Source organism: Oncorhynchus keta, chromosome 5 (genome assembly GCF_023373465.1).
Source record: "Oncorhynchus keta strain PuntledgeMale-10-30-2019 chromosome 5, Oket_V2, whole genome shotgun sequence".
NCBI classification, from domain to species: domain Eukaryota; kingdom Metazoa; phylum Chordata; class Actinopteri; order Salmoniformes; family Salmonidae; genus Oncorhynchus; species Oncorhynchus keta.
In genome coordinates, this window is record NC_068425.1 from 30,568,865 (window position 1) to 30,586,492 (window position 17,628).

The following is a 17,628-nucleotide window of genomic DNA, read 5'->3' on the forward strand; positions in this document are numbered from 1 at the left end:
AAATAGCATTCTAGTTTGCTTTGTTTCTTTGTTAATTCTTAACCAATGTGTCAAGTAATGATCTTTTTGTTTTCTCATGATTTGGCTGGGTGTAACTGTTGCTGTCCTGGGGCTCTGTGGGGTCCCAGGACCAGCTTGCTTAGGGGGCTCTTCTCCAGGTTCATTTCTCTGTAGGTGATGGCTTTGTTACAGAAGTGGAAGGGAATCGTTTTCCTTTTAGGTGGTTGTAGAACAGAACTCTCTCTTCCTCTCTCCCTGGTGGTCTCTCCTGCTGTTATTCTGCTTAGTGTGGTGCTCTGTGTGTAGTAGGGACTGGCTTGTTGTGAAATAGTCCACGTCATTGTCAGATTACTCAGGTCTTTTCAAAGCCTCTATTCCTGTTGTACTATGTGCCTACAGTAGAGGTCGACCGATTAATTGGAATGGCCGATTAATTAGGGCCGATTTCAAGTTTACATAACAATCGGAAATCGGTGTTGTTTTTTCTTTTTTTACACCTTTATTTCATCTTTATTTAACGAGGCAAGTCAGTTAAGAACATTCTTATTTTCAATGACGGCCTAGAAACGGTGGGTTAACTGCCTCGTTCAGGAGCAGAACGACAGATTTTCACCTTGTCAGCTCGGGGAATCCAATCCAAACTAGTCCAACGCAATAACGACCTGCCTCTCTCCCGTTGCACTCCACAAGGAGACTGCCTGTTACGCAAATGCAGTAAGCCAAGGTAAGTTGCTAGCTAGCATTAAACTTATCTTATAAAAAACAATCAATCATTATCACTAGTTAACTACACATGGTTGATGATATTACTCGATATTATCTAGCGTGTCCTGCATTGCATATAATCTGAATGAGCATACAAGCATACAAGTATCTAAGTATCTGACTGAGAGGTGGTAGGCAGAAGCAGGCGTGTAAACATTTATTCAAACAGCACTCTCGTGCGTTTTGCCAGCAGCTCTTCGTTGTGCGTAGGGAGGAGCGAGGAGAGGGACGGAAGCTATACTGTTACACTGGCAATACTAAAGTGACTATAAGAACATCCAATAGTCAACTGTTAATTAAATACAAATGGCATAGAGGGAAATAGTCCTATAATTCCTATAATAACTACAACCTAAAACTTCTTACCTGGGAATATTGAAGACTCATGTTAAAAGGAACCACCAGCTTTCATATGTTCTCATGTTCTGAGCAAGGAACTTAAACTTTAGCTTTCTTACATGGCAAATATTGCACTTTTACTTTCTTCTCCAACACTTTGTTTTTGCATTATTTAAACCAAATTGAACATGTTTCATTATTTATTTGAGGCTAAATTGGTTTTATTGGTGTATTATATTAAGTTAAAATAAGTGTTCATTCAGTATTGTTGTAATTGTCATTATTACAAATAAAAAAAAACATTTAAAATCGGTATCGCCTTTTTTGGTCCTCCAATAATCGGTATCGGCGTTGAAAAATCATAATTGGTCGACCTCTAGCCTAAAGCGCTAGCTAGCGTTAGTGAAGGTAAGCATCTGCATAGCAGTGACTCGCCTACCCAGGGGGTTGACTGTTTACATATGAGTGCATGTGTTAGCATATTTGACAAACCACCATGGTTTGGGTAGTGATACTGTGGGTGGACAGGTTGATTAAGCTTTTTGTATTAAAACATGGATTTCTTAAGGTAGGTAAGATAATACATGATATTTCAAATAGACCCGGGTACAAATACTTGTTGAACTTTTGCATACTTTATCTGTGCTTGGTTGAGCTTGCCTGTTGCAATGGAAAAGTCCCAAAACTACAAACCCCGCCCATCTGGCACTCCAGGCAGGCTAAAGCAAACACCAGAAACCAGATCTGATCACGGGTCCAGTCTTGGTGAAAGGGAGAAAGTATTCCTTTTGAGACACACACACACGACAGATCTCAGTTAATAAAAGTGTCTGCTGCTGCCTGGGAGAAGAAGTTTCCTCGCCCGAAGCCAGAACTGAAGACCACAGTCCTGGCTGCTACCCCTACCCTCTCCCCACCTTTTCTCTCTCTCTGTCACTCTCCTTTTTGTCAATAATACCTATGTCTACCATTTATATATACAGTATTTACCCCTTACCACCTCCCTCCCTCCTGCCCCAGAGTCAAGTCAGGTCAGGCAGTGTGTTGTAACCCAGGCCTTGGCAGACTCAGCCAGAGTGTGAAAACACTGCCAATCCACTCTTCTCAGACTAGCTCTCTGTTTGGGTCGAACAGTGATACTGGGCCTGAAAGAGACATGTTGCCCCCCCATTCCAAGTTAGTGCTGGCCTTTGACAACTAAATCCACTACACGGGCCCTCCTACTCTCTCTCATGCTCTACTGTCATCTCTCACTCCCTCTCTCTCCTTCTTCTCCCTCCCTTCCTCCCTCCTACCACCTTCCCTCTTTCCTCCATCTGAGAGTTTTGTCTGGGGGCCATCCGTAGCTCAGTAAGAGGGTTCCTGTTGCAGTAAGTGCCCTCTGTTTCTCTTTCTCCCTCCCTCTCTCTCTCTCTCTCTCTCTCTCTCTCTCTCTCTCTCTCTCTCTCTCTCTCTCTCTCTCTCTCTCTCTCTCTCTCTCTCTCTCTCTCTCTCTCTCTCTCTCTCTCTCTCTCTCTCTCTCTCTCTCTCTCTCTCTCTCTCTCTCTCTCTCTCTCTCTCTCTCTCTCTCTCTCTCTCTCTCTCTCTCTCTCTCTCTCTCTCTCTCTCTCTCTCTCTCTCTCTCTCTCTCTCCTCTAAACTCTCTCTCTCTCAGCAAGACCCACTCTCTCATCTCCTCTCTCTCTCTCTCTCTCTCTCTCTCACACACTCTCTCTCTCTCTCTCTCTCTCTCAATCTCATACACACACACGTTTGTTTTGCTGTCCATGTCGGGAACAAACAATTGATTCCCATTCAAAATCCTATTTTCCCTAACCCCTAACCCTAACCCCTAACCTAAACCCAACCTTAAAGGCAGCACTTAATCCCTTGGTGTGATTTATCATTATTTACTACATTATTAATGTATTCTTTACCATTCAGCCATCAGATTTGCCACCAATAATGCTCCTTATAGGACACATCACTGCACTCTATACTCCTATGTAAACTGGTCATCTCTGTATACCCGTCGCAAGACCCACTGGTTGATGCTTATTTATAAAACCCTCATAGGCCTCACTCCCCCTATCTGAGATACCTACTGCAGCCCTCATCCTCCACATACAACACCTGTTCTGCCAGTCACATAATGTTAAAGATCCCCAAAGCACACACATCCCTGGGTCGCTCCTCTTTTCAGTTCGCTGCAGCTGGCGACTGGAATGAGCTGCAAGCAACACTCAAACTGGACAGTTTTATCTCAATCTCTTCATTCAGTCTCAATCATGGACACTCTTACTGACATTTGAGGCTGCTTCGCGTGATATATTGTTGTCTTTATCTTCTTGGCCTTTGTGCTGTTTTTAGGCATGTTTGTACCATGTTTGTGCTGCTACCATGTTGTGTTGCTACCGTGTTGTTGTCATGTTGTGTTGCTACCATGTTGTTGTCATGTTGTGTTGCTACCGTGTTGTTGTCATGTTGTGTTGCTACCATGTTGTTGTCATGTTGTGTTGCTACCGTGTTGTTGTCATGTTGTGTTGCTACCATGTTGTTGTCATGTTGTGTTGCTACCATGTTGTTGTCATGTTGTGTTGCTACCGTGTTGTTGTCATGTTGTGTTGCTACCATGCTATGTTGTCATGTTTTGCTGCAATGTTGTGTTGTCTTAGAAAATAAAATATATTTATCTATTAATTTATTGGTCCAGTTGACATGCTTTCTTATTATAATTAGTCTCTACTCACATTGTTGTCTTCCTCTCATTGAATCGTAGCAGGTGACCTCTCTGAGCTCTCAGCCTCCATTGATCCCTCAGGAAAATAACCAACCCAATGTTCTTAACCCTCACTGTTTTGCTAATCCTTGTGGGTTGTCTAGACTCCTAACCTTAAAACTCCTAACCTTGTATCTAACTCCTAACCTTAACTCTAACTCCTAACCTTAACCTAACTCCTAACCTTAACCCTAATTTAACTTACCTTAACCCTAACTCCTAACCTTAACCCTAACTCCTAACCTTAACTCTAACTCCTAACCTAACCCTAACTCCTAACCTAACCCTAACTCCTAACCCTAACTCCTAATAACTCTAACCCTAAACCTTTCTAACTCCTAACTCCTAACCTAACCCTAACTCCTAACCTTAACCCTAACTCCTAACTAACCCTAACCTTAACCCTAACTCCTAACCTTAACTAACCTAACTCCTAACCTTAACCTAACTCCTAACCTCTAACTCCTAACTTAACCCTAACTCCTAACTAACCTAACTCCTAACCTTAACCCTAACTCCTAACCTTAACTCCTAACTAACCCTAACCTAACCTTAACCTAACTCCTAACCTTAACCTAACTCCTAACCTTAACTCCTAACTCCTAACCTTAACCCTAACTCCTAACCCTAACCCTAACTAACCTAACCCTAACTCCTAACCTTAACCCTAACTCCTAACCTTAACCCTAACTCCTAACCTTAACCCTAACTCCTAACCTTAACCCTAACTCCTAACCTTAACCCTAACTCCTAACCCTAACTCCTAACCTTAACTCTAACTCTAACTCCTAACCTTAACTCTAACTCTAACTCCTAACCTTAACCCTAACTCCTAACCTTAACCTTAACTCTAACTCCTAACCTTAACCCTAACTCCTAACCCTAACTCCTAACCTTAACTCTAACTCCTAACCTTAACCCTAACTCCTAACCTTAACCTCAACTCTAACTCCTAACCTTAACTCTAACTCCTAACCTTAACTCTAACTCCTAACCTTAACTCTAACTCCTAACCTTAACCCTAACTCCTAACCTTAACCCTAACTCCTAACCTTAACCCTAACTCCTAACCTTAACCCTAACTCCTAACCTTAACCCTAACTCCTAACCTTAACTCTAACTCCTAACCTTAACTCTAACTCCTAACCTTAACTCTAACTCCTAACTCCTAACCTTAACCTAACTCCTAACCTTAACCCTAACTCCTAACCTTAACCCTAACTCCTAACCTTAACCCTAACTAACGCCTAACCTTAACCCTAACTCCTAACCTTAACCCTAACTCCTAACCTTAACTCTAACTCCTAACCTTAACGCTAACTCCTAACCTTAAGCCTAAAATGGCCTTTTCCCTTGTGGGGACCAGCAAAATGTCCCCACTTGTCCAAATCTTCCTTGTTTTACTATCCTTGTGAGGACAACTGGTTACCATAAGGATGGTAAAAACAAAAACACTAACTCTCTCTCTCCCTCTCTCTGTTTTCAGTCTCCCCTCAGCCCCTCCCTATACGTTTCTGTGTGTGTTTTTGTGGAGCCTGAACGAGGAAGGGAAGTGTGAGGTATGTATTGATAGAAAGAGGAGGTGTGAAGTATGTATTGATAGAAAGAGGAGGTGTGAAGTATGTATTGATAGAAAGAGGAAGGGAAGTGTGAGGTATGTATTGATAGAAAGAGGAGGTGTGAAGTATGTATTGATAGAAAGAGGAAGGGAAGTGTGAGGTATGTATTGATAGAAAGAGGAGGTGTGATGTATGTATTGATAGAAAGAGGAGGTGTGATGTATGTATTGATAGAAAGAGGAAGTGTGAGGTATATATTGATAGAAAGAGGTGTGAGGTATGTATTGATAGAAAGAGGAAGTGTGAGGTATGTATTGATAGAAAGAGGAAGGGAAGTGTGAGGTATGTATTGGCAGAAAGAGGAAGGAAAGTGTGAGGTATGTATTGGCAGAAAGAGGAAGTGAAGTGTGAGGTATGTATTGACAGAAAGAGGAAGGAAAGTGTGAGGTATGTATTGATAGAAAGAGGAAGGGAAGTGTGAGGTATGTATTGATAGAAAGAGGAGGTGTGAAGTATGTATTGATAGAAAGAGGAGGTCTGAAGTATGTATTGATAGAAAGAGGAAGGGAAGTGTGAGGTATGTATTGATAGAAAGAGGAGGTGTGATGTATGTATTGATAGAAAGAGGAGGTGTGATGTATGTATTGATAGAAAGAGGAAGTGTGAGGTATATATTGATAGAAAGAGGTGTGAGGTATGTATTGATAGAAAGAGGAAGTGTGAGGTATGTATTGATAGAAAGAGGAAGGGAAGTGTGAGGTATGTATTGGCAGAAAGAGGAAGGAAAGTGTGAGGTATGTATTGGCAGAAAGAGGAAGGAAAGTGTGAGGTATGTATTGGCAGAAAGAGGAAGGGAAGTGTGAGGTATGTATTGACAGAAAGAGGAAGGAAAGTGTGAGGTATGTATTGATAGAAAGAGAAAGTGTGAGGTATGTATTGATATAAAGAGGAAGTGTGAGGTATGTATTGATAGAAAGAGGAAGTGTGAGGTATGTATTGATAGAAAGAGGAAGTGTGAGGTATATATTGATAGAAAGAGGAAGTGTGAGGTATGTATTGATAGAAAGAGGAAGAGAAGTGTGAGGTATGTATTGATAGAAAGAGGAAGTGTGAGGTATGTATTGATAGAAAGAGGAAGAGAAGTGTGAGGTATGTATTGGCAGAAAGAGAAAGAAACGTATGAGGTATGTATTGGCAGAAAGAGGAAGGGAAGTGTGAGGTATGTATTGACGGAAAGAGGAAGTGTGAGGAATGTATTGACAAAAAGAGGAAGGGAAGTGTGAGGTATGTATTGATAGAAAGAGGAAGTGTTAGGTATATATTGATAGAAAGAATAAGTATGAGGTATGTATTGGCAGAAAGAGGAAGGGAAGTGTGAGGTATGTATGAAGTGTGAGGTATGTATTGATAGAAAGAGGAAGTGTGATGTATGTATTGACAGAAAGAGGAAGTGTGGGGAATGTATTGATAGAAAGAGGAAGTGTGAGGTATGTATTGGCAGAAAGAGGAAGGGAAGTGTGAGGTATGTATGAAGTGTTAGGTATATATTGATAGAAAGAATAAGTATGAGGTATGTATTGGCAGAAAGAGGAATGTATGAAGTGTGAGGTATGTATTGATAGAAAGAATAAGTGAGGTATGTATTGGCAGAAAGAGGAAGGGAAGTGTGAGGTATGTATGAAGTGTGATGTATGTATTGGCAGAAAGAGGAAGTGTGAGGTATGTATTGACAGAAAGAGGAAGTGTGAGGTATGTATTGACAGAAAAAGGAAGGGAAGTGTGAGGTATGTATGAAGTGTGAGGTATGTATTGATAGAAAGAGGAAGTGTGAGGTATATATTGATAGAAAGAAGAAGTATGAGGTATGTATTGACAGAAAGAGGAAGGGAAGTGTGAGGTATGTATGAAGTGTGATGTATGTATTGGCAGAAAGAGGAAGTGTGAGGTATGTATTGACAGAAAGAGGAAGTGTGAGGTATGTATTGACAGAAAGAAGAAAACACAGAGAGGGGAGGAGTCTTGGGTCAGAAAGGACAAGGTTCACTTACAGAATTATGACATAAGAGAGAGAGAGAGAGAGAGAGAGAGAGAGAGAGAGAGAGAGAGAGAATGGAAAAATAGAAATAGCAAACTATCCAGGGAAGGAGGAAGGGGGAGGGTGTTGAGAAAAATTAAAGACAGGAGGAGAGAGGGCAGAGAAAATTAGAGAAAACAATTGTGAGAAAGGGAAAGGAAAGTCAGAAAGAGGGGGAGAGATAGACTGAGAGAGAGGCCCAGTGGAGGCTGAGGGGAAACTGAGGTTTCCTATCTGAGGAGGTGGCTGGCTGAGAAGAAAAACATCTCTCAACTCAGAGTGTGTGTGTGCATGTCATTGTTGAGTGATGGGACAGGGGAGGAGGGGGTATGTTGAGGTTGTGGTTTGGGTGTGTATGTGTCAGGGAGGAGGGGACAGTCAGAACTCCTGCCCCGAAAGAAGGATGGAGAAGGGGGGGAGAGAAGGTGAGAGGAAGCGAGAGGGAGAGAGAAGTGGAAGAGTGAGACACTAAAAGAAAAGGTCAGAAAGGAGAAGTCCGTCGTATGGGTTCAATAGTGGAAGGCAAATTGTAGCCTGGCGACAGATTTATTTGGTCATTCTCTGTTTAGCGTGACAATAACCATAGGAGTTGCTAAAACAGTACAGGCTAGAATTTGCTCAGGTTAGTGGCCAAGATATACCTTTTGTATGTTTACTAAAGATATCTACTGCATCCTGTTCTAGGTGTACAGCCTGACTAAACCAGACTCATCATAGTTGAGCACAGCCAGCAGTGACTGAGAGACCCATGAGGCGGTGCACAGCGGGCCCAGCGTCGTCTGGGTTACGGGAGGGTCTGGACACAGCTCCACTGCAAAGTGACTTGCTTGAGGTGTGAACAACGGATGCCATTATGTGTCAAATGACCTCAGGGGCGGCAGGTAGCCTGGTGGTTAGAGACAGGTAGCCTGGTGGTTAGAGGCAGGTAGCCTGGTGGTTAGAGACAGGTAGCCTGGTGGTTAGAGACAGGTAGCCTGGTGGTTAGAGGCAGGTAGCCTGGTGGTTAGAGGCAGGTAGCCTGGTGGTTAGAAACAGGTAGCCTGGTGGTTAGAGACAGGTAGCCTGGTGGTTAGAGACAGGTAGCCTGGTGGTTAGAGACAGGTAGCCTGGTGGTTAGGAGGCAGCCTGGTGGTTAGAGACAGGTAGCCTGGTGGTTGAGGCAGGTAGCCTGGTGGTTAGAGACAGGTAGCCAGGTAGCCTGGTGGTTAGAGCAGGTAGCCTGGTGGTTAGAGGCAGGTAGCCTGGTGGTTAGAGACAGGTAGCCTGGTGGTTAGAGACAGGTAGCCTGGTGGTTAGAGGCAGGTAGCCTGGTGGTTAGAGGCAGGTAGCCTGGTGGTTAGAGACAGGTAGCCTGGTGGTTAGAGACAGGTAGCCAGGTAGCCTAGCCTGGTGGTTAGAGACAGGTAGCCTGGTGGTTAGAGAGGTAGCCAGAGACAGGTAGCCTGGTGGTTAGAGACAGGTAGCCTGGTGGTTAGAGACAGGTAGCCTGGTGGTTAGAGACAGGTAGCCTGGTGGTTAGAGACAGGTAGCCTGGTGGTTAGAGACAGGTAGCCTGGTGGTTAGAGACAGGTAGCCTGGTGGTTAGAGACAGGTAGCCTGGTGGTTAGAGGCAGGTAGCCTGGTGGTTAGAGGCAGGTAGCCTGGTGGTTAGAGGCAGGTAGCCTGGTGGTTAGAGACAGGTAGCCTGGTGGTTAGAGACAGGTAGCCTGGTGGTTAGAGACAGGTAGCCTGGTGGTTAGAGACAGGTAGCCTGGTGGTTAGAGACAGGTAGCCTGGTGGTTAGAGGCAGGTAGCCTGGTGGTTAGAGACAGGTAGCCTGGTGGTTAGAGACAGGTAGCCTGGTGGTTAGAGACAGGTAGCCTGGTGGTTAGAGACAGGTAGCCTGGTGGTTAGAGACAGGTAGCCTGGTGGTTAGAGACAGGTAGCCTGGTGGTTAGAGACAGGTAGCCTGGTGGTTAGAGACAGGTAGCCAGGTAGCCTGGTGGTTAGAGACAGGTAGCCTGGTGGTTAGAGACAGGTAGCCTGGTGGTTAGAGACAGGTAGCCTGGTGGTTAGAGACAGGTAGCCTGGTGGTTAGAGACAGGTAGCCTGGTGGTTAGAGACAGGTAGCCTGGTGGTTAGAGACAGGTAGCCTGGTGGTTAGAGGCAGGTAGCCTGGTGGTTAGAGGCAGGTAGCCTGGTGGTTAGAGACAGGTAGCCTGGTGGTTAGAGACAGGTAGCCTGGTGGTTAGAGACAGGTAGCCTGGTGGTTAGAGGCAGGTAGCCTGGTGGTTAGAGGCAGGTAGCCTGGTGGTTAGAGACAGGTAGCCTGGTGGTTAGAGGCAGGTAGCCTGGTGGTTAGAGACAGGTAGCCTGGTGGTTAGAGGCAGGTAGCCTGGTGGTTAGAGGCAGGTAGCCTGGTGGTTAGAGGCAGGTAGCCTGGTGGTTAGAGGCAGGTAGCCTGGTGGTTAGAGACAGGTAGCCTGGTGGTTAGAGACAGGTAGCCTGGTGGTTAGAGACAGGTAGCCTGGTGGTTTAGCCTGGTGGTCAGAGGCTGGAGCCTGGTGGTTAGAGACAGGTAGCCTGGTGGTTAGAGACAGGTAGCCTGGTGGTTAGAGACAGGTAGCCTGGTGGTTAGAGACAGGTAGCCTGGTGGTTAGAGACAGGTAGCCTGGTGGTTAGAGACAGGAGACAGGTAGCCTGGTGGTTAGAGACAGGTAGCCTGGTGGTTAGAGACAGGTAGCCTAGTGGTTAGAGACAGGTAGCCTGGTGGTTAGAGACAGGTAGCCCGGTGGTTAGAGACAGGTAGCCTGGTGGTTAGAGACAGGTATCCTGGTGGTTAGAGACAGGTAGCCTGGTGGTTAGAGACAGGTAGCCAGGTGGTTAGAGACAGGTAGCCTAGTGGTTAGAGCATTGGGCCAGTAACAGAAAGGTTGCAAGAATACCCGAGCTGATAAAAATCTGTCATGCTGCCCCTGAACAAGGCTGTCATACTGCCCCTGAACAAGGCTGTCATACTGCCCCTGAACAAGGCTGTCATGCTGCCCCTGAACAAGGCTGTCATACTGCCCCTGAACAAGGCTGTCATACTGCCCCTGAACAAGGCTGTCATGCTGCCCCTGAACAAGGCTGTCATGCTGCCCCTGAACAAGGCTGTCATGCTGCCCCTGAACAAGGCTGTCATGCTGCCCCTGAACAAGGCTGTCATGCTGCCCCTGAACAAGGCTGTCATGCTGCCCCTGAACAAGGCTGTCATGCTGCCCCTGAACAAGGCTGTCATACTGCCCCTGAACAAGGCTGTCATGCTGCCCCTGAACAAGGCTGTCATGCTGCCCCTGAACAAGGCTGTCATGCTGCCCCTGAACAAGGCTGTCATACTGCCCCTGAACAAGGCTGTCATGCTGCCCCTGAACAAGGCTGTCATACTGCCCCTGAACAAGGCTGTCATACTGCCCCTGAACAAGGCTGTCATGCTGCTCCTGAACAAGGCTGTCATGCTGCCCCTGAACAAGGCTGTCATACTGCCCCTGAACAAGGCTGTCATACTGCCCCTGAACAAGGCTGTCATGCTGCTCCTGAACAAGGCTGTCATGCTGCCCCTGAACAAGGCTGTCATACTGCCCCTGAACAAGGCTGTCATGCTGCTCCTGAACAAGGCTGTCATGCTGCCCCTGAACAAGGCTGTTCTTAGGCTGTCATTGTAAATAAGAATTTGTTCTTAACTGACCTGCCTAGTTAAATAAAGGTTAAATAAAAAAGTTTCACTCAGTGCCATTGCTAACACTAAAACCTCATGGAAACTGCAAAGAGACTGCTCCCTGATGAGGACACATTATAGACCTCCACGTTATGGCTGACCCATAAATGTTATCATAACTAATGCAAGAGGGTTGAGCATGAGAGTAATCCCTTCCAGATAACATAAGATAATGGTGGTTGGGGCTGAGGGAAGAAGTCAACAGTTCAGCTGCTTCTGTGAATGTGTGTGAGAACCAGGACTGGGACACAGGAGGACCTCCCTCTGAGGCCTTGGATTGTGGGATAGGATCACAGCCAGTGTGTGTGGAAGCACTGAGAGAGGTCCCTCCTGCAGGCCACAGCAGGGGGGGGATCAGTTACAATCAGGCTCAGAGAGGGGGTTATGATCTCACACACACACACACACGCACGCACGCACGCACGCACGCACGCACACACACACACACACACACACACACACACACACACACAAACTCACGAGATCCATCCATGACATCATTTTGGTCTTGTTATACCATAGATTAATTTCTTTCAGAACCTACTCCAGTATCCACAGTGTCTTGCTACGCTGAAATATAACACTAAGTGTATATCTAATCTGATATAATAGGGTAAAGATCAGTAGGTCAGAGCAGGGTCAGAGGTCATCTCTGATCCAGCCTGGAACAGTAGAGGTGTTGAAACACCCCATCCCACTACATCCTCCTGACCCTTCACCTAATCTAGCTCCCACCCACCCACCCACCATCCAACTCACCCTCACCTCTCCCGCATGTTACCTTCCACCTCTCCCCCCATGTCACCTTCCACATCTCCCCCATGTGACCTTCCATCTCTCCCCCATGTGACCTTCCACCTCTCCCCCATGTGACCTTCCACATCTCCCCCATGTGACCTTCCATCTCTCCCCCATGTGACCTTCCACCTCTCCCCCATGTGACCTTCTACCTCTCCCCCATGTGACTTTCTACCTCTCCCCCATGTGACCTTCCACCTCTCCCCCCATGTGCACTTCTACCTCTCCCCCATGTGACCTTCCACCTCTCCTCCCTTGTCACCTTCTACATCTCCCCATGTGACCTTCTACCTCTCCCCCATGTGATCTTCCACCTCTCCCCCATGTGACCTTCCACCTCTCCCCCATGTGACCTTCGACCTTCCACCTCCCCCATGTGACCTTCTACCTCTCCCCCATGTGACCTTCTACCTCTCCCCCATGTGACCTTCTACCTCTCCCCCCCATGTTACCTTCCACCTCTCCCCCCATGTCACCTTCTACATCTCCCCATGTCACCTTCTACCTCTCCCCCCATGTGACCTTCCAGCTCTCCCCCCATATGACCTTCCACCTCACCCAACCATCGCTCTGACTTGCCCACCACCCAGCATATGCATTACCTCTCCCCACCCTCACCTCACCTTTCCAAAGTGCCAAAGGGAAGTGTGTTGAGTTGGGTACTTCCTTACAGGGGAGGCAGAAAATAACCTGGAATAGGATGGGAAAGGGAGGTAAAACAGAGGAGACACAGACCTCTCATTCACTCTCCTCACCCCCCTCGCTCTCATTCAGCTGTTACAGCCTGTGTTTGCTTTGCCTTGGCAGGGGCGAGAGGGGGGGCTCCGGAGGGGCACAAAGCCGCCTTTCAAAGAGGCTAGCGACCCCACGGCTGAGTGAGGAAGTCTGCACAGGGGCCGAGCAACACCCCTTCCCCAAACTTCACAGCCTCTCGTCATCCCGCCACTGCCCCCTCCTAAATCACTGACTGGGCCGTACACGCACGCACGCACACACACACACACACACACACACACACACACACACACACACACACACACACACACACACACACACACACACACACACACACACACACACACACACACACACAACACACAAACACAGAAACACACACACACACACACAAACACACACACACACACACACACACACACACACACACACACACACACACACACACACACACACACACACACACACACACACACACAGAAACACACACACACACACACACAGAAACACACACACACACACACAGAAACACACACACACACACAGAAACAAACACAGAAACACACACTCACACACAGAAACAAACACAGAAACACACACTCACACACAGAAACACACACACACACACACACAGAAACACACACACACACACAGAAACACACACACACACACACAGAATCACACACAGAAACACACACAGGGCCAGCTAGCTCCCCCTTCCTTCTGACCTCCGCTGGTTCTAGAATCCACACTAACTCACTTCCAGCCAGGGCCCTTCTCCAAAGTCATTACTGTAAAGAGAGGGTATCCTGAGGTGAATCAACATGCAGCGGAGTCATTCATTTCCAGCACCACTGATTCACTTTGTCAACATACCCTCTAGTACTAAACGGGGACATGAGAACAGTATGGCCCGGTGGAACTCAAGAGGGGACTATTTTATAGTTGCTCTGAATGTGCCTAGTATTTCTAAAGGGCCGATCACATGCTATTCATCATTCTATTCGTGAGAGATGATTGCTGTCATGTACAGTGAACTGTTACATAGGACTCTTTGAGACATTTTATAGATACAGCTTTAACAGTATCCTTAGAATGTCTCTCCATCACCCCCCTTTTTCCAGGGTATTGCAACATTCCAACCCAGCCTGTATGACAGCCTGGGCTGTACCACTGTTGGATTGCTCAGTTTATAGGGTGACAGCTTGCTAACTCCTATGGTTATTGTCACTGTTTGGCGTAAATAACCATAGGAGTTGGCAAGACAGCACAGATCTGAGACCAGGCTAATGTTAGCAGGGTTGGGCTAGTTAAAAAAAGGGGAAGAGAAGATGATGTATAGCATCTGTCCTCAGGTCAGGTCTTGTAATGGTTTACACGTGGAGCTACTGGGGTGTGTGGGATATAAGAGGGGCTTTTGTGTCCAGACCCCCACAGTGGATTCTGCCCCAGGCAGCACGGAGAACAGAGAACAGTGATAGGACCATCAGCCACAGGAAGGGATCTGATGGGGGGGTCAGGGACCATTTCCAGTTTTAAAGTCACGTGCAGAAGTACAGAAATGCCTTTCAACAAAAAACCCAACAATGCAGTATTCAATATCAATGTAACACTACAAACAACACAAGGTAGAACAGAAACACACTGAAATAAAAAATAAGAAGAACAGGAGAAAGTAAGAAGTTATATACAGGGTCAGTTCCAATACCATATTTACAATGTGCAGGGATACTGGAGTGAAACAGGTAGATATGTATCGGGGTAAAGTGACTAGGCATCACAGGGAGGGATTTGACCGTTTAAAGGGGATGACGGGGGGCTTTCTGCTGCATAAACAAACATAAACACGTTGGCAGTGTGTGATGTGAGTTACACAACTTAGAGGGAGATCTACTCTGCTGGGAGAGGCTTGATGAAGTTACCACATGTACCCAGACTCTCAGGAGGTCAGAGAAGCAGACAGAGGGAGATCTACTCTGCTGGGAGAGGCTTGATGAAGTTACCACATGTACCCAGACTCTCAGGAGGTCCGAGAAGCAGACAGAGGGAGATCTACTCTGCTGGCCGAGGCTTGATGAAGTTACCACATGTACCCAGACTCTCAGGAGGTCAGAGAAGCAGACAGAGGGAGATCTACCCTGCTGGGAGAGGCTTGATGAAGTTACCACATGTACCCAGACTCTCAGGAGGTCAGAGAAGCAGACAGAGGGAGATCTACTCTGCTGGGAGAGGCTTGATGAAGTTACCACATGTACCCAGACTCTCAGGAGGTCAGAGAAGCAGACAGAGGGAGATCTACTCTGCTGGGAGAGGCTTGATGAAGTTACCACATGTACCCAGACTCTCAGGAGGTCAGAGAAGCAGACAGAGGGAGATCTACTCTGCTGGCCGAGGCTTGATGAAGTTACCACATGTACCCAGACTCTCAGGAGGTCAGAGAAGCAAACAGAGGGAGATCTACTCTGCTGGCCGAGGCTTGATGAAGTTACCACATGTACCCAGACTCTCAGGAGGTCAGAGAAGCAGACAGAGGGAGATCTACTCTGCTGGCCGAGGCTTGATGAAGTTACCACATGTACCCAGACTCTCAGGAGGTCAGAGAAGCAGCCAGAGGGAGATCTACTCTGCTGGCCGAGGCTTGATGAAGTTACCACATGTACCCAGACTCTCAGGAGGTCAGAGAAGCAGACAGAGGGAGAAGGGAGGGAGACGGAGCCAGGGCATTTGTGGCACACTTTCCGTGAGTGTGATAAGCTCAATCAAGCGCGGCTAAAGTTTAAATTATTAGTATTCAAATACTATTTGAATGCAGGTCTGGTATCCACTATCCATTCTTATCCATCTTCTACCTCATTGGTCAGGTTACAACACACTCTTATTCCAACATCATGTGATGTTGTGTGTGTTTATCAGTCTGTGGCTGGAGTGTGTATGAAGCAGGTGATTGCCTTGTAGTGTTGACATATGTGGGGTTAGACAGATATAAGCTGTTGGAATCTGTCAGGACAGAGAACACACATGTACACACGTACACACACACACTTTCAAGGTGGGAGACACAGGTCACTGTAGGACATTACTCTGAATTAGATATCAAACACATGAAAATGATTAAGTTCTTGTGAAGGCTATACCTATCTCCTACTACTACTCTACCTCTGGGAACATCAATACATTATACAGGTGAGTCAGTATTAAAATGAATCCCCGGGAAGGACTCAAATGACCAAAGGACCAATCAGAGGGGTGGTAGGCGTGGTTTAGCCCCACATAAGTTTTTAGGGTTATGATCTAGGGTGGGGCTAGTGTCCTTTGAAAGGATAGGTTCTAGTGCCCACCAATGTGACCTGATTGCTCTGAAAGTGAGCCAGACAGCAAGAGACAGGAGATACAACAGATTGTATATTAACTTCTCTTACTGACCTGATACCAACCTGACCATGGGCAGAATGCCATCAGTAACAATGTCATTCTGTGTATACTTTTTGGTTATATGTTGTCTGGACGTTGTATGGGTATTTCATGATTAGACATTTCCTAATGAACTTGGCAGATGGCGTCACCTTGCGAGAGAGTACCTCATATTACCAATGCACCTTTCTGCAGCAAGGCATTATGATCTGTACCTCATATTACCAATGCACCTTTCTGCAGCAAGACATTATGATCTGTACCTCATATTACCAATGCACCTTTCAGCAGCAAGACATTATGATCTGTACCTTATATTACCAATGCACCTTTCAGCAGCAAGACATTATGATCTGTACCTCATATTACCAATGCACCTTTCTGCAGCAAGACATTATGATCTGTACCTCATATTACCAATGCACCTTTCAGCAGCAAGACATTATGATCTGTACCTCATATTACCAATGCACCTTTCTGCAGCAAGACATTATGATCTGTACCTCATATTACCAATGCACCTTTCAGCAGCAAGACATTATGATCTGTACCTCATATTACCAATGCACCTTTCTGCAGCAAGACATTATGATCTGTACCTCATATTACCAATGCACAAGACATTATGATTCAGCAGCAAGACATTATGATCTGTACCTCATATTACCAATGCACCTTTCAGCAGCAAGACATTATGATCTGTACCTCATATTACCAATGCACCTTTCAGCAGCAAGACATTATGATCTGTACCTCATATTACCAATGCACCTTTCAGCAGCAAGACATTATGATCTGTACCTCATATTACCAATGCACCTTTCTGCAGCAAGACATTATGATCTGTACCTCATATTACCAATGCACCTTTCTGCAGCAAGACATTATGATCTGTACCTCATATTACCAATGCACCTTTCAGCAGCAAGACATTATGATCTGTACCTCATATTACCAATGCACCTTTCAGCAGCAAGACATTATGATCTGTACCTCATATTACCAATGCACCTTTCTGCAGCAAGACATTATGATCTGTACCTCATATTACCAATGCACCTTTCAGCAGCAAGACATTATGATCTGTACCTCATATTACCAATGCACCTTTCAGCAGCAAGACATTATGATCTGTACCTCATATTACCAATGCACCTTTCAGCAGCAAGACATTATGATCTGTACCTCATATTACCAATGCACCTTTCAGCAGCAAGACATTATGATCTGTACCTCATATTACCAATGCACCTTTCAGCAGCAAGACATTATGATCTGTACCTTATATTACCAATGCACCTTTCTGCAGCAAGACATTATGATCTGTACCTTATATTACCAATGCACCTTTCTGCAGCAAGACATTATGATCTGTACCTTATATTACCAATGCACCTTTCTGCAGCAAGACATTATGATCTGTACCTCATATTACCAATGCACCTTTCTGCAG

General features: G+C 46.0%; 3 protein-coding genes and 3 long non-coding RNA genes across 76 annotated transcripts in view; 4 read left to right on the forward strand and 2 right to left on the reverse strand.

Moving 5' to 3' along the window:
* The window catches only part of LOC127930134 (uncharacterized), a 40,489-nt gene extending 32,995 nt beyond the window's left edge, over window positions 1-7,494 (forward strand). Inside the window, exons 2-7 of one of the 49 annotated variants that reach the window (XR_008136928.1) lie at window positions 5,349-5,539; window positions 5,635-5,671; window positions 5,904-5,926; window positions 5,957-6,180; window positions 6,216-7,015; window positions 7,195-7,488. This is a non-coding gene — a long non-coding RNA (uncharacterized LOC127930134). Of the gene's footprint in view, window positions 1-5,348; window positions 7,016-7,057 lie in introns of those variants that run through there. The other 48 variants (XR_008136899.1, XR_008136912.1, XR_008136917.1 and 45 more) reach the window with 48 other exon arrangements.
* On the reverse strand, window positions 4,517-5,341 carry LOC127930136 (uncharacterized). Its single transcript, XR_008136931.1, has 3 exons — window positions 5,191-5,341; window positions 4,820-4,990; window positions 4,517-4,598 (listed from the first exon to the last, which is right to left on the reverse strand). It is a non-coding gene; the product is annotated as an uncharacterized LOC127930136 (long non-coding RNA).
* The window catches only part of LOC118379862 (zinc finger protein GLIS2-like), a 33,730-nt gene continuing 23,591 nt past the window's right edge, over window positions 7,490-17,628 (forward strand). Inside the window, 1 exon segment of the mRNA XM_052519551.1 lies at window positions 7,490-8,327. Within this exon segment, the coding sequence (XP_052375511.1) occupies window positions 8,244-8,327 (84 nt within the window). The 5' untranslated portion in view covers window positions 7,490-8,243.
* LOC127930133 (uncharacterized) lies at window positions 8,396-11,592 on the forward strand. 19 transcript variants are annotated; one of them, XM_052519539.1, is made up of 7 exons: window positions 8,404-8,486; window positions 8,754-8,797; window positions 9,065-9,152; window positions 9,241-9,306; window positions 9,645-9,688; window positions 9,755-9,842; window positions 10,280-11,592. In XM_052519539.1, the coding sequence occupies exon 7, from the start codon at window positions 10,441-10,443 to the stop codon at window positions 11,176-11,178; it is 738 nt and encodes a 245-aa protein (XP_052375499.1). In that variant the 5' UTR covers window positions 8,404-8,486; window positions 8,754-8,797; window positions 9,065-9,152; window positions 9,241-9,306; window positions 9,645-9,688; window positions 9,755-9,842; window positions 10,280-10,440; the 3' UTR covers window positions 11,179-11,592. The 19 variants fall into 19 exon arrangements, 17 of the variants coding, with proteins under 17 accessions (XP_052375494.1, XP_052375499.1, XP_052375497.1 ...); XM_052519537.1 differs by lacking the exons at window positions 8,754-8,797; window positions 9,645-9,688 and having other exon boundaries at window positions 8,411-8,442; window positions 9,109-9,152; window positions 9,219-9,350; XM_052519538.1 differs by lacking the exons at window positions 8,404-8,486; window positions 8,754-8,797; window positions 9,645-9,688 and adding an exon at window positions 8,722-8,753 and having other exon boundaries at window positions 9,109-9,152; window positions 9,219-9,350.
* Window positions 13,141-16,001, forward strand: LOC127930132 (uncharacterized). Of its 2 annotated transcripts, XM_052519532.1 has the most exons (3): window positions 13,141-14,791; window positions 14,873-15,196; window positions 15,278-16,001. In XM_052519532.1, exons 1-3 carry the CDS (start codon window positions 14,677-14,679, stop codon window positions 15,535-15,537), a joined length of 699 nt encoding a protein of 232 aa, XP_052375492.1. In that variant the 5' UTR covers window positions 13,141-14,676; the 3' UTR covers window positions 15,538-16,001. The 2 variants fall into 2 exon arrangements, with proteins under 2 accessions (XP_052375492.1, XP_052375491.1); XM_052519531.1 differs by having other exon boundaries at window positions 14,873-16,001.
* On the reverse strand, window positions 16,287-17,568 carry LOC127930137 (uncharacterized). 4 transcript variants are annotated; one of them, XR_008136933.1, is made up of 5 exons: window positions 17,505-17,568; window positions 17,025-17,312; window positions 16,833-16,928; window positions 16,679-16,774; window positions 16,287-16,390 (listed from the first exon to the last, which is right to left on the reverse strand). It is a non-coding gene; the product is annotated as an uncharacterized LOC127930137 (long non-coding RNA). The 4 variants fall into 4 exon arrangements; XR_008136935.1 differs by lacking the exon at window positions 16,287-16,390 and having other exon boundaries at window positions 16,522-16,774; window positions 16,833-16,880; XR_008136934.1 differs by lacking the exon at window positions 16,287-16,390 and having other exon boundaries at window positions 16,522-16,774; window positions 16,881-16,928.

Bases quoted from the DNA above. Each gene is read 5' to 3' on its own strand.
- LOC127930133 (XM_052519534.1), top strand. From the start codon at position 10,441: ATGCTGCCCCTGAACAAGGCTGTCATACTGCCCCTGAACAAGGCTGTC.
- LOC127930132 (XM_052519531.1), top strand. From the start codon at position 14,677: ATGAAGTTACCACATGTACCCAGACTCTCAGGAGGTCAGAGAAGCAGA. The intron at 14,792-14,872 runs GTCCGAGAAGCA...GACTCTCAGGAG, and splicing joins TGTACCCAGACTCTCAGGAG to GTCAGAGAAGCAGACAGAGG.